Consider the following 24,126-nt stretch of genomic DNA (forward strand, 5'->3'; position numbering starts at 1 on the left):
TGTCTTTAGAGCTCTGAGACAGGATTCTGTCAAGGCACAGATTTTGGGAAGGTTACCAAAACATTTCTGCAGCATTGAAGGTCCTCAAGAACACAGTGGCCTTCATCATTCTTAAATGGAATAAGTTTGCAACCACCAAGACTCGGCCAAACTGAGAAATCAGGGGAGAAGGTCCTTGGTCAGGGAGATGACCAAGAACCTGATGGTCACTCTGACAGAGCTCCAGAGTTTCCTCTGTGGAGATGAGAGAACTTTCCAGAAGGACAACCATCTCAGCAGCACTCCACCAATCAGGCCTTTATGGTAGAGTGGCCAGTAAAAGGCACATGACAGCCCTCTTGGAGTTTGCCAAAAGGCACCTAAAGGACTCTGACCATGAGAAACAAAATTCTCTGGTCTGATGAAACCAAGATTGAACTCTTTGGCCTGAATGTCAAACGTCACATCTGGAGGAAACCTGGCACCATCCCTACAGTGAAGCATGGTGGTGCAGCATCATGCTATGGGGATGTTTTTCAACGACAGGGACTGGGAGACTAGTCAGGATCGAGGGAAAGATGAACGGCGCAAAGTACAGAGAGATCCTTGATGAAAACCTGCTCCAGAGCGCTCAGGACCTTAGACTGGGGTGGAGGTTCACATTCCAACAGGACAACGACCCTAAGCCAGAGCCCAGACTTTAACCTATAGAACATCGCTGGAGAGACCTGAAAATAGCTGTGCAGCCATGCTCCCCATGCAACCTGACAGAGCTTGAGAGGATCTGCAGAGAAGAATTGGAGAAACTCCCCAAATACAGGTGTGCCAAGCTTATAGCATCATACCCAAGAAGACTCGAGGCTGTAATCGCTGCTAATGGTGCTTCAACAAAGTACTCAGTAAAGAATCTGAAAACGTATTTAAATGTGATATAAGTTTTTTTATTTGTAATAAATGCACAAACATGTTTTTAATCTGTTTTTGCTTTGTCATTATTGGGTATTGTGTGTAGATTCTTTGAGGGGTAAAAATGATTTAATCCACTTTAGAATAAGGCTGTAACGTAGCAAAATGTGGAAAAGGTCAAGGGGTCTGAATACTTTCCGAATGCATTGTAGTTAAGCTTAGGTGAGCACACAACACTTAGGTAGATACTATTTCAGTGTCCATGTATAGTACCAAATCACAATGGGGGCTAGACAGCAGAAAACCCACTAAGCTTGAGTGAATGTGTCTGGCTACACAACCGAACTATAGCTGTTATGGTCCAGTGTCTGAGTCACCCAGTGACACTGTCTCAGCAGCTGGCTCCACCCTTCCAGCACCATGGTTCCCTTCTGCTCCCACCTCTTTCCTATCCCTTTGATCTCCCGAGTCCCTTCCCCTGCACTTCCCACCACACTGGGGTTGCTGAGGCTTTGTAACGTGTTGGTTGGGGCTGAGTTGCCGACATTGTCGTCTGTGGCCTAGTTCGCCTAGCATCGCCTCCTCTCCTCCTTGTTGAATAGTTAATAGACACTCAGTGCAGTGTGGAGCCCCTCTGGAGAGACCAAGCTCACAGAAACACCCAAAATAGCCCTAGAAACGGCTACAAGAATATATCATTTATTTATTTGGCTAATTCGACCCCCCAATACTACCACGGCATCCTTTGATCACATCACTGTGGGATGTGAGAGCGTGCTTTATATAAATTATATTCATGCTTGAACATACAGTACATGTCTTTATCATCGAAGAGTAAGTGATGATCTGATCTATGTTTAGGCTATAGCAGAGAACTGACTCAATTTAAACATGAGAGATGAGATGAATACATTAACTAAAGATGCAGTCCGGGATCTTAAGGCAGCCTCACCAAAAGTTTTGATTCTGACTAGTTCTGACATTTAGTACGACTTAAAGATCAGTGCCAGAAGATCTGAGGGAATGACTGGGCACATACCTTAAAAGCCTATCAGACATGTATTCGGGTACCAGGCCATGTAGTGGTTTAAAAATCAACAAAGCAATTTTTTTAATAAACTCAAACTAAAATGCAATGAGTAGAGGACACAGGTTGGCGTGACTTTGGGTGGCAATGCCAGGCAGGCATACAGGCTGAAGAGTCAGGCTGAAGGGCGGTGGAGTGCTGAGTGCAGACCTCTGGATGGCACCAGGTTAAACGCACTGCGCTGTTGTGTGTGCCAAGCTCTACATGGGGATATAGGACCAGACTGGGCTGGACTTGCCCAGGGGGATTACTGACACACCAGAATCACAGCTCTTTATGCTGTGTTATCTACCAGCTGTGAGAGCTGTGTGCGTACTATAGCCTATGACTCAACCATGTAGTGAAAAACAAGCCTTATGTGCTGAAACATCATTACTACTATCACCGTCGTCCCATTAGTTAATCTCCCTCTCCAGCTCCAACATATGGGGCTGGGAGCAGGCAAACATCTTGTCTTCTCTGTGGGGAGCGTGATGTGACAAGCAGCGCCTTAGCCCCTCAGTCCAAGCTGTGCCCATGATGCCTGTCAGCTGGGAATTGACTGAACTGAATGAATGCCATGGACTCATTATCTTTTCACTTCCTGCAGTTACTGTGCCCACTCACAGTTTAACTGGCCATGTTACAGCCTGAGTCTCAGTGAAAGACTCTATGCGCTGGACTCAGTGGACCATGGCTGCTGTTGTTGTTCCTCTTTCTTCTATCTCCTACTCCTAATGAGTGGCATTTCTGGAAATGGCTGTGCTGTGCTGCTTGGTGGCCCAGAAGGAGAATCTGTTGTTTTGGTTGTTTTATATTTTGAATCCGCCCCCTCACCCCTACTCTGCTCCGCTACCTTTCAGGGATGCTGAGTGTTGATATTTAATATTTTTAGGACCACATAGGGAAAGAAAAGGGCTGTGTGCTTACAACTGAATGCATTCATATACCAAGCTTATGCGACAGGGAAAAGTGTAGAATAGATACAGTAAAACATGCTCTAACTATTTAACTATTTTATTTAAAACATGCTCTAACTTCTTTGAACCTTTATTTGTACGCTCATTTTAATGTGCAAAAGGTGTCGCAGTGTAAAAGCTTTGTTAGACTGGCTCTTGGTGCTGTATTCCTAAGTGTTTCACCATAGCACCTTTCATTCATTACTCTGATGGGGGGTCCTCCAGTCATGACTCTCTGTGTCCTAGGCTTTCATGTCATGAACATATCTATCAGTGAAGATGAGATGAGGTGGAGACAAGGTCATTATTTACGATAGATATGTTGGTTAATGCAGTTAAACACAGTGGAGGTGAGAGGAGGGAGGGTGGAGGAGTAGAGGGACAGGAGAGGAGAGGAGAGCAGATAGGAGAGGAAGAGAGCAGTGGAGGGTGTGTGTGTGTGGATGCTGGGTCTACCAGGGACAGGGTTTCAGGTGCTAGTCTCTCCTCAGTACCAAACTGCCAGTGCATGCATTTTAATTTAAGCCCTCCCCCATGAGACAAAATGCTAATAGCACTCAAATGTTTGTAAGGATCGTGTCAATGTCTCCTCTTGTATTGTGGTGAGACTCTTGCCAGTCACAAATGAATTTGTGTGGTTATTTGATTATTGGCTAGAAAATGCCAAAGCAGCTATTTTGCACGATTTTCAGACAAAAAGAAAAGGCAGCTTGTCTTACCAAACCCTGAAGAACCAAACATTCAGGATCCCCTGCTTTCTCTCCACTTTGATGGAACATGTCACAGAACGTTTTCCTGCTTACAAGTTCAGGCTGCCAGTCTCTTTTCTCATGCCTCCTTTATTGGTGGACTAATGATGCCAATTCACAGGCATATAGTCAATACTATATTAACATTACATTTTTATCATAAACAAGAGAACTTGAGTTAACCTTATAAAAAGTAATATGGTAAAAGTAGCATACCATTTTTTTGGGATGAACAGTGTAGTTCAGTGTCTGAGTGTGTCTCTGGTGTAGAGACACACAAGTGCTGAGAACTGAAGCTACATATTGTTACACCAGATAATGTGATTTACCCAAAGATTTTTGCCGACATCTTGTCTATTTCAAGTCTTCTCTCATTGATTGAGACAGGTGGGTGACCAACCCAATGTGCCGCATGTCATGATGACAGATACCTGTCTCGATCAATGAGTGAGAAGACTTCAAATAGACACAATGGCAGCACACATATTGTTGGATAACTTTATGAACCAAAAAAGGTTTTATTTTAATAATGGAGCTTTTTCTAAATTCAAACGGACCCCCTGCAACTGGACACAGACATTTTATGAGACTCCTGTTTCCCTGAATCGAGGACGAAGAAGGCATCACTAAGGTTGGTCAAATTCTCTGTGTTACACCAAACAGTACCTATCCTGTAACTCCCAGTAATGGATATGTCATTTAATCATATTTAACATTATAATAATAATAATAATAATATATGCCATTTAGCAGACGCTTTTATCCAAAGCGACGTAACAATCTGTTGCTAAAATAACTGGTGATCCACAGATGATGGGAGTGGTGGTCATTATGAAATGGCCATTCCAAAGAAACATACAGTAAATTCAAGGAATATTTGTATATCTGTGGGGGGAGTTAAGTCATGATCAAACTGCCATTCAGCTCCTAATGAGTCATCTACTTGAAATCAAGCATAATGTATAATGCTTCAAGAGGGATACAGTTCTGCTACAATGACACACGCAAGCAATGGAATTTACTCCAGGAAGAAGCCCAGGCACTTTGTATTTTCTGTAAGACAATAAACAATGATACTCTATTGTACACTTTGAAAAACAGTTGAACTGTGCCAGCATAACATCAACATTAGGGTAGCCTGGATGAACATGCATGCATATGCACAGGCACAGAGATTACATTCACAGTATCTAGCCTGAAAGAATGAAATATGACATTCAAACTTTGCACAGTGACCAGACTGTACAAATGGTAGGTAGGCAGACAATATTGACCTGCAGCCATGTCTATCAGGCATGCTTAGGCAAATATTTTTTTATTGTAAAACCAGTTTCAGAGATTTACAATAGTAAATGGTTATATTATTGTTTATCCTTACTGTTCGCTAGTTAACTTAGCTAGCTATCTTGCATCATGCCTAACATTTTGTGAGATTAAAGGGGAAAACACTCAGTTCTGCCTCCAGGACAAGACCTGCGAGGGGAAAAAAAACAGGGAAAAGAAGTCAGAGGGTGTCTGAGGATGTATTTTGTTGTGTGCCCACTTAAAGGGATTGTAGTGGTTCCTGGTACAGAATCCAGTATTTACCCCTACAGTAGTAGAGTGGCTCAGATAGGGACTGCGCCCCCACATGGAACCCTATTTATTCTGGACAACAGAGTGACACTCATCACTTCATCTGACAGCGGCCCACACTTCGTTGTGCCTGTGTTTGGTATAATGAAATGGTAATGTGTGGAAAGCCGCCACAACACAATGAGTATGTGGTCCATAATTATGTACTACATAGAATACATAATGAGGATTTGAATGGTTTGTTGATCATGTTGCTGGCAGGACTTTGACAAAAGCTGGCATGAGCGAGGGAACAATAATCATCAAGGAGCTAAGCCGAAGTGAAAGAAGAGAATGTGAAAATCAAGGGGCCGTGACAAATGTTTCATTTGAAATTCAGTCATGGCGTCTAAATGCACATTTAAAAAAAATATTTTTTTACATTTATTAGGCGCTGTTTAACAAAAATAGAGCTGAAAGAGAGCGAGATAAGGAGATAAATAAATATAGAAGAAAGAGGAATAATGTGGGGAAAATGTGCCCGTCTGTTCAGAGTAATCCTCCTGAACATTATGACTAGCCTGGTTATGTAAGTTCTAACCGTATCCAGGCAGATAGAGGGGGAGGAGGAAGGATGGGAGGGAGGGAGGGAGTAGAGATTGGGGCATGTTCAAAGAGCTGATGCAATCCTGAATCCGGGATTCACCTCAAACTGATGTAGAGTAAAAGAAACCATCCTTTATTGTTTTCATCACAGCCGCTCCCTATAACATCTGTTGGCTTCTGGTTGCGTGTGATTAAAGAGAAAACAAACAAACTATTACAGGGTCAGCAATGACAATGAGCAACAACAGGATTAGAGCAGATTAGATAGCGATGACTGTTTCTTCATTAACCTCTGTAACCACTCTATATGTGTTGAGCAGCTCTACTGTCAATCACAACAGCACAGTGGAAAAAACAATAAAAGCATCATCCCCTCTCCAGTTGTGAAATGTGACTGACCGGCTCGATTTGGTCTTGTGTAGCAAAACTTGAAATTGTGTTTTTTACATTGGATAAAAGTATAGGCTCAGAGCTAGACAATTATATACAGTTGAAGTCAGAAGTTTACATACACCTTAGCCAACTACATTTAAACTCAGTTTTTCATAATTCCTGACATTTAATCCTAGTAAAAATCAGTTAGGATCACCACTTTATTTTATGAATGTGAAATGTCAAGAATATTTGATATATATATATATATATTCTTTTATCACATTCCCAGTGGGTCAGAAGTTTACATACACCCAATTAGTATTTGGTAGCATTGCCTTTAAATGGTTTAACTTGGCTCAAAGGTTTCAGGTAGCCTTCCACAAGCTTCCCACAATAAGTTGGGTGAATTTTGGCCCCTTCCTCCTGACAGAGCTGGTGTAACTGAGTCAGGTTTGAAGTCCTCATTGCTCGCACACCCTTTTTTAGTTCTACCCACACATTTTTTATAGGATTGAGGTCAGGGCTTTGAGAATGCCACTCCAATAACTTGACTTTGTTATGCTTTTTGCCTTAACTTTGGAGGTATGCTTGGGGTCATTGTCCATTTGGAAGACCCATTTGCGACCAAGCTTTAACTTCCTGACTGATGTCTTGAGATGTTGCCTCAATACATCCACATATTTCCCCTCATGATGCCATGTATTTTGTGAAGTGCACCAGTTCCTCCTGTGGCAAAGCACCCCCACAACATGATGCTGCCACCCCCGTGCTTCACGGTTGGGATGATGTTCTTCAGCTTGCAAGCCTCCCCCTTTTTCCTCCAAACATAACTATGATCATTATGGCCAAACAGTTCTATTTTTGTTTCATCAGACCAGAGGGCATTTCTCCAAAATGTACCATCTTTGTCCCCATGTGCAGTTGCAAAACGTAGTCTGGCTTTTTTTATAGCAGTTTTGGAGTAGTGGCTTCTTCCTTGCTAAGCAGCCTTTCAGGTTATGTCGATATAGGACTCGTTTTACTGTTAATATAGATACTTTTGTACCTGTTTCCTCCAGCATCTTCACAAGGTCCTTTGCTGTTGTTCTGGGATTGATTTGCACTTTTCGCACCAAAGTATGTTCATCTCTAGGAGACAGAATGCGTCTCCTTCTTGAGTGGTATGACAGCTGCGTGGTCCCATGGTGTTTATACTTGCATACTATTGTTTGTACAGGTGAACCTGGTACCTTCAGGCATTTGGAAATTGCTCCCAAGGATGAACCAGACTTGTGGATCTCTACAATTTTGTTTCTGGGTCTTGGCTTATTTTCTTTTGATTTTCCCATGATGTCAAGCAAAGAGGCACTGAGTTTGAAGGTAGGCCTTGAAATACATCCACAGGTACACCACCAATTGACTCAAATAATGTCAATTAGCCTATCAGAAGCTTCTAAAGCCATGGCATAATTTTCTGGAATTTTCCAAGCTGTTTAGAGGCACATTCAACTTGGTGTATGTAAACTTCTGACCCACTGGAATTGTGATTAAGTGAAATCTGTCTGTTGTTAACAATTGTTGGAAAAATGACTTGTGTAATGCACAAAGTAGATGTCCTAACCAACTTGCCAAAAGTATAGTTTGTTAACAAGACATTTGTGGAGTAGTTGAAAAACAAGTTTTAATGACTCCAACCTAAGTGTATGTAAACTTCCACCTTCAACTGTATCATACACTACAGTTGAGGAGACAATGGGAAAGTAATTTCACTTTGAATGTTGATAAATTTGCTACCCCGCTTTTGAGAATATGGCCCTTGAATGATTTGGTTCACCTACTGGAGAGCTCTTCTTTGGCTACACCCATTATCATGGTTCATATCCTCTTAAGCCATAGCCCCACCCATCTCTTTAATGATTCACATGTGAGGTCATGTGCTAAACAGTGAGTACTGTAGTGTACTAAACACCCAAAGATTAAGACTAAAGGCTGGTTTATACTACGTCTATCGACATGTCTGTAGACAGTTGTTGCAGTGACATCATGAACATTCTATTGTCGTCCGACAGCAAATTTGTCATTGTCTTTATGAAAAAGTATAAATACAAAAATCAGCAGCTTGTTGGTCCAAAGTAGCATAACTGGTCTATTTTAACACCAATAAACCCATCAGTTTAAAAACTAATTTATACATTTTTCAATCTAGCAAAACAACTTTCTAAACAATGTTTTGGGTAAATGCTAGCTTGTTATCTAGCTAGCTAACGTTAAGTTAGTTGGCTAGCCAGTTCAAATAATTACCATATCATATAGCTGACAACGTCTGAACTTCAACTAATTTATATTCATTATTACCGGAAAATAAACTCACAACAAGAACCTTATTTACAAGTGATTGGCGAGCTAATTGGTTCTGCGTGTGACTAAATAAAGGCAGGGCATTCTACTGGAGAACTTGGACAGTGTCTCGTTGGCCTAACGTCAGATCCTAATTTGACTTTGGTGTTGTTCTTCACATTACCGTCTCTGGTAAACACACACTATATTAAATAAAATCAACGTTTATTTGTCACATGCACAGGATACAGAAGGTGTAAACGGTACAGTGAAATGATTACTTGCATAGTGGAGTCTTTTGTTTAGACATGTAGTTAGCTAAACAATGAACCATAATCTCAACTCATAATGTTACTACCCTGCATGAATCTACATGTAGTTAAAACTAACCAACTAGGTTCAATGTTAGCTAGCTAGCTAACATTAGGCTATACATAGGAATGCAAATGCACTGGGCATTCTACTGATTTCAAAACTCGGTCCTCCAGAAAGTGCAGAGCCTTAGCCTTAATATTATATGAATAATATTACTACATATCATAGACGTAACGTTAGCTAGCTAACAGTACGCCTTAACTTGCAATGATAACGACTTTCTGACTAAATTGGAAATGTATAACATCTGAAAATGTACTTAGACTCTCTTAGTTAGGCTCTTTACCCATATACATGGATGAACCCTTCTCCCTCTCTGTCATGGATGCCATGGTTGTCCATAGTTTTGAAGATGTAATCCGGAGACGGGTGTTTTATACAACAGCATGTGTTCTCTTTTTGACTCCCTTAGCATTTGCAAACAAATGTCTGAATTTTCTCCGTAGCTAATCATACTCTGCTTCCACTGGGCATTCCACTGATTTCAAAACTCGGTCCTCCAAAAAGTGGAGAGCCTGAGCAACATTTTTGCAGTTATTCGTGATATCTTTCAAAACTGAGCAGCTCATGTTACAGACAGGAAGAGACTCGAAGATAGAAAAGTGGAGAGAGAAAGAGGGGGAGAGGAAAACAGAGGTAGAAATGGACTGAGGGGGAAAGGACAAGAGATTGAGAGAGTAGGGGGGTGTTAGTAGCATCACCATAGGGTGGTAGTAGCCAATGGTGAGCCACAGTATCAATCTCAGACCATGTGACAGAATATAACACAGACAGATGAGACCCAACAAGGAAGCTATCTCAACACCCCAGTGAATCTTTGTGATTTTTTTCCCCACACTAACAGTGAGACAGATGGCAAAGCCTCGAAATTAGTTTTCCTTCCTCTGGCTTCTATATGAGAACTGAGGAAATTTTAGTTGTTTTCTCTTCTCAGCAGCCTGCCTAACATCAAAGCTGAGCTGCTGTGTTTGAAATTCATTGAAAGCCATGGATTAATAATTCAGGTAGTGATGTGCAGGATGGGGAGGGTGTTCCTCCACAGAGCAGAAGTATCTGTAGAACACACTCTTTCTCATACGGTAGTTGAAGCTCACACATGTATGCATGTATGTGTTTAATTCCCACTTTTGAACCAGCTACCTTCTGGCTACTGGTCTACTTCAAAGTTTTGCCCTTTATGTAAAATATTGAAGGAGTAATATTGATCACTTTCTTTATCTTTCTTTGCAGAGACCAGGATCTGGAGCCATGAGTGGAAACAGCAAACCTTCTGGACAAGGTGGGTAAAGGATTTATATAGGACAAATATGACAAAATACACAACATACTGTACAACCATACATAACGTAGACCTACTGTCCTGCTTTCAAAAATTGTCTTGTGAAATTCATGACTGAAAACTCCATCCATGTTGGTACATATGAACACATAGAGTGAGAGTCATAGAACACATTGAGTGAGAGTCCACCGTCTCCACTTCTACTCATGGAGAACTTAATGTCCAGAAACTGAGAAGCAGAGATGTCTCAGAACTTGACAGATAATGTCTTGACTAGATCTCTTTTGTGTTTTTTAATGAAAGAAAAGACGCCATGATTCAATAATACATTTGTCTTTTGATCTACCTTGGGCACATTCAAGCCTGGGATTCACAGAAATAATTACTGTCAAAACTAGGGCATGGTATTGTTGTCATGATAATGTCATTCAAATCCCTGGAGTTTGAGACTGCAAAATTAGGCTTGCAGGATACTTTGTAGGATATTCTGAGATCCAGAAATGACATTAAATGTAGAATTCAGCTATCCGGGTAAAGCGAATGTGACTAGATGAGAAATGGAATTGAAAGTCACACTTCAAATAGATTTTGGACCAAATAACTTACATTTTTCTCATTAACTTTGAAGTTTAAGTTTACAATAATGTAGATTAGATAAATGTGATTATTTTAGTCATATATATTATATATAACTTTCTGATAGGAGTATAGGGTTGAAAAACTCCAAAGAAATGTATAAACTGTATGTGAAGTCCCATACATACTATCCATCAGCTGTGCCAAAAGTGTCTAATGATTGAATAATCTATCCAGTTACCATAGTTGTAGTCGATTGAATGTGTGACTTTGATTGAGTACATTTATTTGGCATTTGTAACTGTTTAAACGTTTTAGTAACCTGAGCAACTAGAATTGTCCCACTATGGTCATATTTCAATGCCTACATTTAAGTTGAGAGAACACATTTACCATAGGGAATTACATTGACTATGTTTTATTGTAGTCCAATACAAGTTAAATCAAACTTGGTGGATTATATACGTGGTAGTGAGGATTTCATGTAGTCTGGATTGCAGCTATACCCCTCTATACTGAATGATCTCCCCTAGGTGTTCTGAGACTAGACCTTCATCAATCATTGTCCCAGTGTCCCTGAGCAGCATAAATCTCAGTCACCAGCTCCAACCAGTGGCATCAGTTCAGCTAAACCTAGGGTATGGCAAAGTGGGGTGTGAATTCCAAGGATTGAAGCTCATTTACTGCATTTCTACACAAGTCAAACAAAACAGCGAAAACAAACATGAAAATAAAATACCAATAATGACTCCAGCCATTAATTTTCACAGCAATATTAGGTTTAGAAGTGTGTGGAACAGCATATACAATGTCAACCACTACTTACCTTCATCATAAATTGACTCATTTACTTGAGGAATGGTGCATACAGTGCAGCGTGAAATAGATGCATAATACACGCTATCAAGTCACAACAGGGACGACTTCAAATACCGACATCCATTTTAGGCTATATGACTGGAGACATAAGCAACATCTTTTTTAATATGACACAAATTAGAAGCCTACTCTGCCGGACGTGAACCAGAGACTGCAGTGATGACTGTTGCACTGATATGCAATGCCTTAGACCACTGCACCACTCGGGAGCCCATCTAGCCTGGAGGAGGAAATTATTGTCACCCCCAAAAACTTTACAGTGCTACTGATCCAAGGACACGCACTCACTGGGGATATGGCCGATGCGCTCCGCTGGTGATGAGGAGGAACGCTGCCATTCATTGTAGCCATTGGCGCTCTGTAGAGTTGCTGCTTTCTCGTGTCAATTAACTTGTGACATTCTTGAACTACTAATTTCACTAATAAGGTCAGCTTTAATAAACAAATATGATAGTCAATTTAAAAAAGGTTAAGGGTAGTGGGTTCGATTCCCGGGACCACCCATACGTAGAATGTATGCACACATGACTGTAAGTCGCTTTGGATAAAAGCGTCTGCTAAATGGCATTTATTATTATTATTATTATATTATATTATTATTATTATTATATTATAAGACTGTGTACGTATCTGGCTGTGTTGGCAATATCACTACATATCCCATCGATATCACTACATATCCCATCGATATCACTACATATCCCATCGAGCCAAGCGGGGAGAGGTCACATTTCCAAGACCAGTCAGAAGCTTCCAGCTAACCCTAAGCCAATGAATCTCAAAACTGAACTTGAATCTGTGTTAAGTAGCAATGATATCCTTCGCCACCGTTGTGTTACGACATGAAAGATAGCTCAAACCAGTCATGACTATTCAACAAATCAATCAATCATTTTCTGGTTTCTTTCCAGTGAATTTCTTAGTTACATGATTGTATAACTACATGAAACAAAGATAAATATTTAAGGAGAGCGAATCGATATACAATCCTGAAATCAGCTGTAACTGTCAATAGTAAAACAACGCTTAAAACAATGTTTGAGTGAACCTGAATCCCTAAAATGAATGGTGAAGTCTATTTCAGACACGAAGACTCCTCCTCCTCACCACTCTATAAGATAGGCTACTGTTCGCTCAATTGGGAGTTGAGAATTTTGATAACTAGAGACAGATTAGAGTCGTTTGTCTTCTCTTTTCAGCAAAAGCCATTTGCTTTCTAAACTATGCTTTTCCAATTGTATGTTGAAATATTGGATAGGCATATTTAACTTCTTTTCACTGACCGCTGCAACTCAACAATCTGCAATTTGGTAGGCGATTTTCCTTGCTCACTGGGGAAAAAACTGCCTCTCCAAATTCGCTCCATTCATTAAAATCACAATTTAACCAACACCCATATATTTTTGTGACTGCCTGGACCTCCCATTTGCTTTTGAAGTATTGAAACCAAATTAAAAGTATTTGAATAAACATGCAAAGGTGAATGTAAGAAGCACACATCTTTTCAAATAGGCATGACAGTTTAAACAGCATATAAACACACTAAATAGGTCATTAGCCAGACAAGGATACATTATTTCTGTCTTTGAAGGTCATCAAGAAATTCCATCTAAACCTAAATGTATGTTGTCCATTTTGTATGCGTTCACATTTTGTATGTTGGTACATTCACAACTATGTTCAATGTAAAATGCATATGTCATGTGTGACGTCTTGTAAAGGAATGGATCTTTCGTATATAAAAAACATAGTAGATGCGTGAATGGATAGTGACATACAGATGTGGGCTCTTAATTCGATCACACTTTTGTTGCTGAGTATTTTCCTGTGCCGCAGTAAATACAGATGAGCTTCATGATATGCATAGATTCACTGAAAACCACACGGTTATCGTAACAGTTTTGCATTTGTCATGTAGCCTAATTTTGGCCAGCTATTAGCTTATCCACCGATCAAGCAATATTATGGACTAAATTTTCAAATCCTGTTGCTGCAGATTATTTTGCTGCTACAATACTGATTCAATTAAGATCCTATACCTGTATACTATTTTTCTTGCATTACTATTATTTAAATAAATAAAAATACCTGTAAACTATTGCATCCTTCTGATGTTGGAATCAGACCTGGTAATTGAACCCATATCACTGAAATTGGACACACTATTGCTTGTTAGGTCACACAGTCACATCACAAATCCAATTCTGTATCTAGCATGGGGACTGACCTGAACCCACTTCGTCTTTGCTGTCATTTTGGGTACGATTATCTGTTTATTAAAGAAACGTTTATCATTACCATTGTAAGTAAATTAACAATTTTATATTCTGATGTATACTCATTTGTCACGATCGTTGGTATAAATGGACCAAGGCGCAGCATGCGTAGAGTTCCACATGTTTTATTAAAGGAAACTCACCAAAAACAATACAGAACAAATTAACGTGAAGTAAATGCAGTGGTCACAGGCACTACACAAAAACAAGATACCACAAAAAATCAGTTGGAAAAGGCTGCCTAAATATGATCCCCAATCAGAGACAATGATAGACAGCTGCCTCTGATTGGGAACCATACCAGGCCAACAGAAATTTAAAAACTAGATTACCCACCCTAGTCACACCCTGACCTAACCAAAATAGAGAATAAAAAGGATCTCAGGACATGACATCATTACCGTACATGTATTTTGTCTCCTGATTTAAAAGGGGGCAATGTATGAATAATGAAAGGGGAGTTAGACAATTAAATCCTCCTGGATAAATAGAGGACTTGACAGCATGTACAGTATATGTATGAGAGATTAGAATGGCTTGCCTTGCCTCATATTTGACAGTTTATCCCCTGATTTAAAGTCTTTGTTGTTGTAATGCCCCCTGCCCTGTGTATACGTTCGTAAAAGGTTGCTTCTTAAACATAATCTATTGAATTTAATTCAAATCACTCATTTCTATAGAGTAAGGCACATTCTAAAGCTGTTAACAAAAGACCAAGGTTAAACCCTGCTGAAATAAAAGAGACAATCTGAAGAAAAAGCAGGCAGACATCTTGGGATAATCCACATTGTTCTAAGGGAGGCAGCAGAATACTGTTGGTGATACTGATTCTTAGTGTTGGTGATACAGGTCTTCAGTTTCTTTCCTAGGAAGACTAATAATGCACGCCAGAGGTGAGGTTAATTCCATTTATAAAAACATTTCAGTCAATTCGTGAATTGAAAACTGTAGGGGAAAAAATTATGCAAGGATGAAATGGAGTGACCCCAATTGTGGTAGACACACCCATTCAGTTTGACTCCCCAGATGCTTTACGCTATAATGGTGCCGGAGGGGAATGCTGCCGTTTTACGTGCTCCTTACCAACTGTCCTATTGTGTTTGTTTTTTCGCATTGTTTGAAAACTAATTTTGTACATAATGTTGCTGCTACTGTCTCTTTTGACCAAAAAGCGCTTCTGGACATCAGAACAGGGATTACTTAAGTCGAACTGGACAAAGTTTTTTTTCTTTAATGAGTAAAACGAGAAGGATATACTGCCTTGTCGAGACAAGGCCCAAAAGGGGGAGGAGGTCAGGGTGCCTTGTAAGAATTCACTGAGGATTAGGTAAACCACCCCTACCCTCTGTATTATTGGCCAACATGCAATCATTTGGGGGAAAACTGGACTATCTACGATTAAGACTATCCTACCAACGGGGCATTAAAACTGTAATATCTTATGTTTCAACGAGACGTGGCTGAACGACGACATGGACAATATAGAGCTGGCTGACTTCTCCGTGCATTGGCTGGACAGATCAGCTACGTCTGGTAAGACTAGGGACAGGGGTGTGTGTCTATTTGTCAATAACTGCTGGTGTGCGATGTCTAATATTAAAGAAGTCTTGAGGTATTGCTCGCCTGAGGTAGAATACCTCATGATAAGCTGTAGACCACACTATCTACCAAGACAGTTCTCATCTACTGTATATTATTCATAGCAGTCTATTTACCACCACAAACCAATGCTGGCACTAAGACCAAAAGTGGCACTCCTAGTGGCTGGGGACTTTAATGCAGGCAAACTTAAATTCGTTTTACCTCATTTCTACCAGCATGTCAGAGTAAAAAAAAAGGAAGTACCAGTGACTCGCTCATTACGGAAGTGGTCAGATGACGCGGATGCTACCCTACAGGGTTGTTTTGCTAGCACAGACTGGAATATGTTCCATTTCTGTAACTTTTAATTCTGTAATTTCATCCATTTAGCATTGCTTTAGTAAACTCTCACTCCACTTGCTAACATGGAAAGTCAATATATTTTATTTTAAACGTTTTAAAAAATAAAAAATAACAATAACATGATTGCATTGGTATTCTCAGTCACTGGCTTCATCAAGTGCATCAACGACGTCATCCCCACAGTGACCGTACGTACATTTCCCAACCAGAAACCATGGATTACAGGCAACATCCACACCGAGCTCAAGGCCAGAGCTGCCACTTTCAAGGAGCTTATAAGAAATCCCACTATGCCTTCAGAAAAACCATCCAACAGGCAAATCGTCAATACTAGACTAAGATTCAATCCTACAACACTGGCTCTGACGCTCGTCAGATGTGGGACCCTGGGACTAAACACCTCCCTCTGCATCTGGATCCTGGACTTCCTGATGGGCCGTCCACAGGTGGTAAGGGTAGGCAACAACAAATCTGCCACGCTGATCTTCAACACTGGGGCCCCTCAGGGGTGCTTATTCCTAAACGATATCATAACCGCCATCGACAATACTGTGCAGCCGTATTCATTGACCTGGCCAAGGCTTTCGACTCAGACAATCACCGCATTCTTATCGGCAGACTCAACAGCCTTGGTTTGTCAAATGACTGCCTCGCCAGGTTCAACAACTACTTCTCAGACAGAGTTCAGTGTGTCAAATCGGAGGGTCTGTTGTCCAGACCTCTGGCAGTCTCTATTGGGGTGCCACAGGGTTGAATTCTCTGGCCGACACTTTTTCTCTGTATACATCAATGATGTCGCTCTTGCTGCTGGTGATTCTCTGATCCACCTCTACGCAGACAACACCATTCTGTATACTTCTGGCCCTTCTTTGGACACTGTGTTAACTTCTTATGGCTAGCAGCACCCCTCGACAACATTCCGCTGAAAAGGCAGTGCGCAAAATTAAAAAATATTTTTTTGAAATATGTAACTTTCATACATTAACAAGTGCAATACACCAAATGAAAAACTTCTCTACCCATCGTGTCCGATTTAAAAAAGGCTTTACAGCGAAAGCACAACATATGATTTTGTGACTTGGCTCTGACCTGACATAAACACACACAGCCATTTTTCCAGCCAAAGAGAGGAGTCACAAAAAGCAGAAATATAGATTAAATTAATTACTAACCTTTGATCTCCATCAGATGACACTCATAGGACATCATGTTACACAATACATGTATGTTTCTTTCGATAAAGTGCATATTTATATCCAAAAATCTCAGTTTACATTGGTGCGTTACGTTCAGTAATGTTTTGCTTCCAAAACATCCGGTGATTTTGCAGAGAGCCACATCAATTGACAGAAATACTCATAATAAACATTGATAAAAGATACAACTGTTCTTCACAGAATTAAAGATATACTTCTCCTTAATGCAACCGCTGTGTCAGATTTCAAAAAAACTTTACGGAAAAAGCAAACCATGCAATAATCTGAGTACGGTGCTTTACCTCCCTAATCTCACTTCCTTTGCACACACTGTATAAAGACTTTTCTATTGTGTATTGACTGTATGTTTGTTTATTCCATGTGTAACTCTGTTTTGTTGTCCATGTTGCACTGCTTTGCTTTATCTTGGCCAGGTCGCAGTTGTAAATGAGTACTTGTTCTCAACTGGCCTACCTGGTTAAATAAAGGTGAAATAAATCATTAAAAATACCCTCCTGTTCTCCCTGTTCACCCACGACTGCGTGGCCAAGCACGACTCCAACACCATAATTACGTTTGCTGATGACACAACAGTGGTAGGCCTGACCAACGACAATGATGAGACAGCCTATAGGGAGGAGGTCAGAGACCTGGCAGTGTGGTGCCAGGACAACAACCTCTCCCTCAATGTGAGCAGAACAAAGGAGCTGATCATGGACAATTGGAAAAGGATGGCCAAACAGGCCCCCGTTAACATCGACAGGGCTGAAGTGGAGCGGGTCGAGAGTTTCAAGATTCTTGATGTCCACATCAACAACAAACTGTCATGGTCCAAATACTGAAAGACAGTTGTAAAGAGGGCACAACAACACATTTTCCCCCGCAAGATTTGGCATGGGTCCCCATATCCTCAAAGTTCTACAGCTGCACCATCGAAAGCATCCTGGCCGGTTCCACACTGCCTGGTATGTTAACTGCTCGGCATCTGACTGTAAGGCGCTACAGAGGGTAGCTCGTAGGGCCCAGTACATCACTGCTGCCAAGCTTCCTGACATCCAGGACCTATATACTAGGCGGTGTCAGAGGAAGGCCCAAAAAATGGTCAAAGACTCCAGTCACCCAAGTTATTGACTGTTCTCTCTGCTACCACACGGCAAGCAGTACCAGAGCACCAAGTCTAGTACCAAAAGGCTCCTTAACAGCTTCTAACCCCAAGTGATAAGACTGCTGAACAATTAATCAAATGGCTACCCAGACTATTTACATTGACCCTCCCTCCTTGTTTTTACACTGCTGTTCATTATCTATACATTGTCACTATACAAATGACCTTGACTCAGTACCGGTGCCCCCTATATATAGCTTCATTATTGTTATGTAATTTTCTTGTGTTCATAAAAAAAAAAACTTTAGTTTATCTAGTAAATATTTTCTTAACTCTATTTCTTGAACTGCATTGTTGATTAAGGGCTTGTAAGTAAGCATTTCACGGTAAGGTTTACACCTGTTGTATTCGGAGCATGTGACAATACAATTTTATTTTAATTGATTTTCTGTTGTAGTCTCTCACCATCTCTCCTCACTTCCTACAGATGACTCCAAGAAGGATGCTCCTGAGGAGGACTTTGCGGACATCGACATGAAGGCCCCTGAGACGGAGAAGGCTGCTGTGGCGATCCAATCACAGTTCAGGAAGTTCCAGAGCAAGAAGAAGCAGGAAGTGAAGTCCTAGAGTGGGCAGGACAGGGCCAGGCAGCTCTGTCTCCTATAAGCTGGGACTGCACCAATTGGGGGCTTGGTCTTGCATGTCAATCAAACCACACTGTTATGGACTCAACGGCGGGGTTAAAGAATCAAGGGATCACTGATATCTTTGTGAATTTATTATGTGTAACTTATTATTAATTGCTGTGTCCATAAATTATGATTAAGTTCTGGATATATCTTGATCTTTCCTATGATTTAGTTTTTTTGTGTTTTATTGATAATGTTGTACTCTCTATATTGTTCAGTTGCTGTAGCAGTCAAAACCCTTAGTAGTACTCTCATGTCTCATGTCATGTATGCTATAATATACACATTTGAACAGTAAAAAGCTGCTTAATAAGTAGGTTCGCTCGTAAAGCAATTAAGGAACTGGAACTAGGGTTTTATCACCCTCAGGAGGAACATGTATTCGTGATGATTGATCGTCAGATTCCAGTCATGTTTGCATTGGTATTCTTTTCAGCTATGGCATCATAAATCGAAAGATTTTATTATCCTAGGAGGTCTGTTAATGGTGTTTACCTCTCACTGTGGGGTGTTTCCAGGCAATACAGCTTGTTTGGTTTGTCCCTCCCAGCTAGCGCCGTGCCAATTGTCTTTCATACCTTATGACTGAAGCATTTAGAATCGAATCAATGGGTCTAATTTTATTTCCAATGTCTCTGATATCTCTCTGCAACTTGGCAACTAAATCTAGGGCTTATTCCATTATTCATTATTCATGTGAAAATTGGATCTTTTCTTTCTTCCTTGCTTCCCTTTAACATCAACGTCAATAGAAGAAAAAAACATATTCTGGTTTTGACTTTTATTTTTTACATTTGTTGGTTTTGATTGTGTTTCTATTGATCTTGTGATTTAAATCCCCATTGTTTCCTTCGAAGTCATTGCTCAAAACCAAATGAGTAGAATATACTGTACAATACCATCATCCTTCAGTAGACACCTTCAAATAATATATACTTAATAAATATCCCAAAGAGGTAAACATTGTGTCAGAAGTTATTTCTTAATATTGTGTTTGTTTATGGTCCCATATTGACATGTTATTAATTATTTTTATGTTTGATTATGTGGTGTCTGGCAGTTTTTGGGATCACTCGGTTGTAGAATTAAGGATTTTCAATATGTCCTTATGGTAAGATAAGAGAATATAAGATGAGATGCATGTTTTAAATTATTTAGGACCCTACATAAATGAAAATTACTTTTAAAGTACACTATATACAGAGCATTTGGAAAGTATTCACACCCCATCACTTGTTCCACATTTTGTTACGTTACTGCCTTAGTCTAAAATTGATTAAATAGTTTTTTTCCTATCCAGACACAATACCCCATCAAAACAAAACAAAAACAGATTTTTAGAAATTATTGCAAAGAAAATAAATAATATAATATAAACTTAAATATCACATTTATGTAAGTATTCAGACCCTTTACTCAGTACTTTGTTGAAGCACATTTGGCAGCGATTACAGCCAAGAGAGTTCTTTGGTATAACTCTACAAGTTGGCACACTTGTATTTGGGGAGTTTTTCCCATTCTCTGCAGATCCTCTCAATCTCTGTCAGGTTGGATGGGGAGCGTCGCTGCACAGCCATTTTCAGGTCTCTCCAGAGATGTTCGATCGGCTTCAAGTCTGGGCTCTGGCTGGGTCACTCAAGGACATTCAGAGACTTGTCCCAAAGCCATTCCTGCGTTGTCTTCACTGTGTGCTTAGGGTTGTAGTCCTGTTGGAAGGTGAACCTTCACCCCAGTCTAAGGTCCTGAGCGCTCTGGAGCAGGTTTTCATCAAAGATCTCTCTGTACTTTGCGCCGTTCATCTTCCCTCGATCCTGATCCTTTTGGCAAACTCCAAACGGGCTGTCATGTGCCTTTTACTGAGGAGTGGCTTCCGTCTGGTCGCTCTACCATATTGGCCTGATTGGTGGAGTGCTGCAGAGCTGGTTGTCCTTCTGGAAGGTTCTCCCATTTCCACAGAGGAACTCTGGAGCTCTGTTAGAGTGATCATCGGGTTCTTGGTCACCTCCCTGACCAAGGCCCTTCTCCCCTGATTGCTCAGTTTAGCTAGGCAGCCAGCTCTAAGAAGAGTCTCGATAGTTCCAAACTTCTTCCATTTAAGAATGATGGAGGCCACTGGGTTCTTGGGGACCTTCAATGCTGCAGAAATGTTTTGGCACCCTTCCCCAGATCTGTGCCTCGACAAAATACTGTCTCAGAGCTCCATGGACAATTATTTAAACATCATGGTTTGATTTTTGCTCGGACATGGATTGTCAACTGTTGGACCTAATATTAACAGGTGTGTGCCTTTCCAACTCATGTCCAATCAATTGAATTTATCACAGGTGGACTCCAAGGAAGTTGAATAAACATCTCAAGGATGAACAATTGGAACAGGATGCACCTGAGCTCAATTCCGAATCTCATAGCAAAGGGTCTGAATTCTTATGTCAAGGTATTTCAGTTATTTATTTGTAATACATTTGCAAACCTTTCAAACCTTTTTTTATTTAATCAATTTTAGAATAAGGGTGTAACGTAACAAAATGTGGAAAAAGTGAAGGGGTCTGAATATTTTCTGACGTATGTGGACACCTCTTCAAATTAGCTGGTTCAGCTGTTTCTACCACACCCATTGCTGGCAGGTTTATAAAATAAAAGCACACAGCCATGACATCTTCATAGACTTTCAACGTAGCGAAGTCATAGGATGCCAACATTCCAACAAGTCAGTTCGTCAAATTTCTGCCCTGCTAAAGCTGCCCCAGTCAACTGTAAGTGCTGTTATTGTGAAGTTGAAACGTCTAGGAACAACAATGGCTTAGCCATGAAGCTCTTAGAATGGGGCTGCCGAGTGCTGATGCGTGTAGCTTGTAAAAATCGCCTCTCCATGGTTGCAACACCGAGTTCCAAACTACCTCTGGAAGCAACATCAGCACAAGAACTGTTCATCAGGAGCTTCATGAAATGGGCTTCCATGGCCAAGCAGCCGTACACAAGTATAAGATCACCATGCGCAATGCCATGCGTCGGTTGGAGTGGTGGAAAGCTCACCGCCATTGGACTCTGGAGCAGTGGAAACTCGTACTCTGGAGTGATGAATCACGCTTCACCATCTGGCAGTCCAACGGACAATCTGGGTTTGGTGGATGGCAGGAGAACGCTAACTGCTGAAAGCATAGTTGCGACTGTAAAGTTTGGTGGAGGATTAATAATGGTCTGGGGCTGTTTTTCATGGTTCGGTAGAGGCCCCTTAGTTCCAGTAAAGGGAATTCTTAATGCTACAGCATACAATGACATTCTAGACAATTCTGTGCTTCCCACTTTGTGGCAACAGTTTGGGGAAAGCCCTTTCCTGTTTCAGCATGATAATGCCCCCTTGCACAAAGCGAGGTCCATACAGAAATTGTTTGTTGAGATTGGTGTGGAATATCTTGACTGGCCGGCACAGAGCCCTGACCTCAACCCAATCGAACACCTTTAGGATGAATTTGAACACCGACTGCGAGCCAGGCCTAATTGCCCAACATCAGTGCCCGACCTCACTAATGCTCTTGTGGCTGAATTAAAGCAATACCCCGCAGCAATGTTCCAACATCTAGTGGAAATCCTTCCCAGAACAGTGAAGGTTGTTATAGTTGTCATGCAGGTGAAAGAGGACCCAAAAGCGACTTAACAGAAACAGAGTTTATTTAAGTCCAAACAGGGAATAACAGAAATCCTCTAGACTTGTAGAGGGGAAATAACTGGAGAAGCGGCCACAGACTGCAGGTCGCTTCGGGTAGGCGCAGGCCGTAGTCGACAGAGACACCTGCTCACACGCAGCATCTGATGAAGGCAAAAAAAACACGACAGGACAGGGCGATACACAATCACAGCAAAAACACGACAGGACAGGGCGAAACGCAATCACAGCATGGTGAATACAATACAAGGAACCGACGGGACAGGAACGGATCACAAAGGAATAAATAGGGACTCTAATCAGGGGAAAGGATCGGGAACAGGTGTGGGAAGACTAAATGATGATTAGGGGAATAGGAACAGCTGGGAGCAGGAACGGAACGATAGAGAGAAGAGAGAGCGAGAGAGTGAGAGAGGGAGGGGGAGAGAGAGGGATAGAAGGAGGGAAAGAACCAAATAAGACCAGCAGAGGGAAACGAATAGCATGGGGAGCACAGGGACAAGACATGATAATAAATGACAAACATGACAGTACCCCCCACTCACCGAGCGCCTCCTGGCGCACTCGAGGAGGAATCCTGGCGGCAACGGAGGAAATCATCGATGAGTGAACGGTCCAGCACGTCCCGAGACGGAACCCAACTCCTCTCCTCAGGACCGTAACCCTCCCAATCCACTAGGTATTGGTGACCCCGTCCCGAGAACGCATGTCCATGATCTTATGTACCTTGTAAATAGGTGCGCTCTCGACAAGGACGGGAGGGGGGAGGGAAGACGAACGGGGGTGCGAAGAAAGGGCTTAACACAGGAGACATGGAAGACAGGATGGACGCGACGAAGATGTCGCGGAAGAAGCAGTCGCACAGCGACAGGATTGACGACCTGGGAGACACGGAACGGACCAATGAACCGCGGAGTCAACTTACGAGAAGCTGTCGTAAGAGGAAGGTTGCGAGTGGAAAGCCACACTCTCTGGCCGCAACAATACCTTGGACTCTTAATCCTGCGTTTATTGGCGGCTCTCACCGTCTGTGCCCTGTAACGGCAAAGTGCAGACCTCACCCTCCTCCAGGTGCGCTCACAACGTTGGACAAACGCTTGAGCGGAGGGAACGCTGGACTCGGCAAGCTGGGATGAGAACAGAGGAGGCTGGTAACCCAGACTACTCTGAAACGGAGATAACCCGGTAGCAGACGAAGGAAGCGAATTGTGAGCGTATTCTGCCCAGGGGAGCTGTTCTGCCCAAGACGCAGGGTTTCTGAAAGAAAGGCTGCGTAGTATGCGACCAATCGTCTGATTGGCCCTCTCTGCTTGACCGTTAGACTGGGGATGAAACCCGGAAGAGAGACTGACGGACGCACCAATCAAACGACAGAACTCCCTCCAAAACTGTGACGTGAATTGCGGGCCTCTGTCTGAAACGGCGTCTAACGGGAGGCCATGAATTCTGAATACATTCTCAATAATGATTTGTGCCGTCTCCTTAGCGGAAGGAAGTTTAGCGAGGGGAATGAAATGTGCCGCCTTAGAGAACCTATCGACAACCGTCAGAATCACAGTCTTCCCCGCAGACAAAGGCAGACCGGTAATGAAGTCTAAGGCAATGTGAGACCATGGTCGAGAAGGAATGGGGA

The 24,126-nt window shown here is 41.6% G+C and overlaps 1 protein-coding gene across 1 annotated transcript in view; it reads left to right on the forward strand.

Moving 5' to 3' along the window:
• The window catches only part of LOC123994483 (calmodulin regulator protein PCP4-like), a 31,536-nt gene extending 12,662 nt beyond the window's left edge, over nucleotides 1-18,874 (forward strand). The window contains exons 2-3 of the mRNA XM_046297122.1: nucleotides 10,116-10,164; nucleotides 18,628-18,874. Coding sequence (XP_046153078.1) covers nucleotides 10,116-10,164; nucleotides 18,628-18,767 — 189 coding nt within the window. The 3' untranslated portion in view covers nucleotides 18,768-18,874. The remainder of the gene's footprint in view (nucleotides 1-10,115; nucleotides 10,165-18,627) is intronic.
• The last annotated feature ends 5,252 nt before the right edge of the window (nucleotides 18,875-24,126 follow it).

The sequence above is a fragment of the Oncorhynchus gorbuscha genome, linkage group LG02 (genome assembly GCF_021184085.1).
Source record: "Oncorhynchus gorbuscha isolate QuinsamMale2020 ecotype Even-year linkage group LG02, OgorEven_v1.0, whole genome shotgun sequence".
Taxonomy (NCBI): Eukaryota; Metazoa; Chordata; class Actinopteri; order Salmoniformes; family Salmonidae; genus Oncorhynchus; species Oncorhynchus gorbuscha.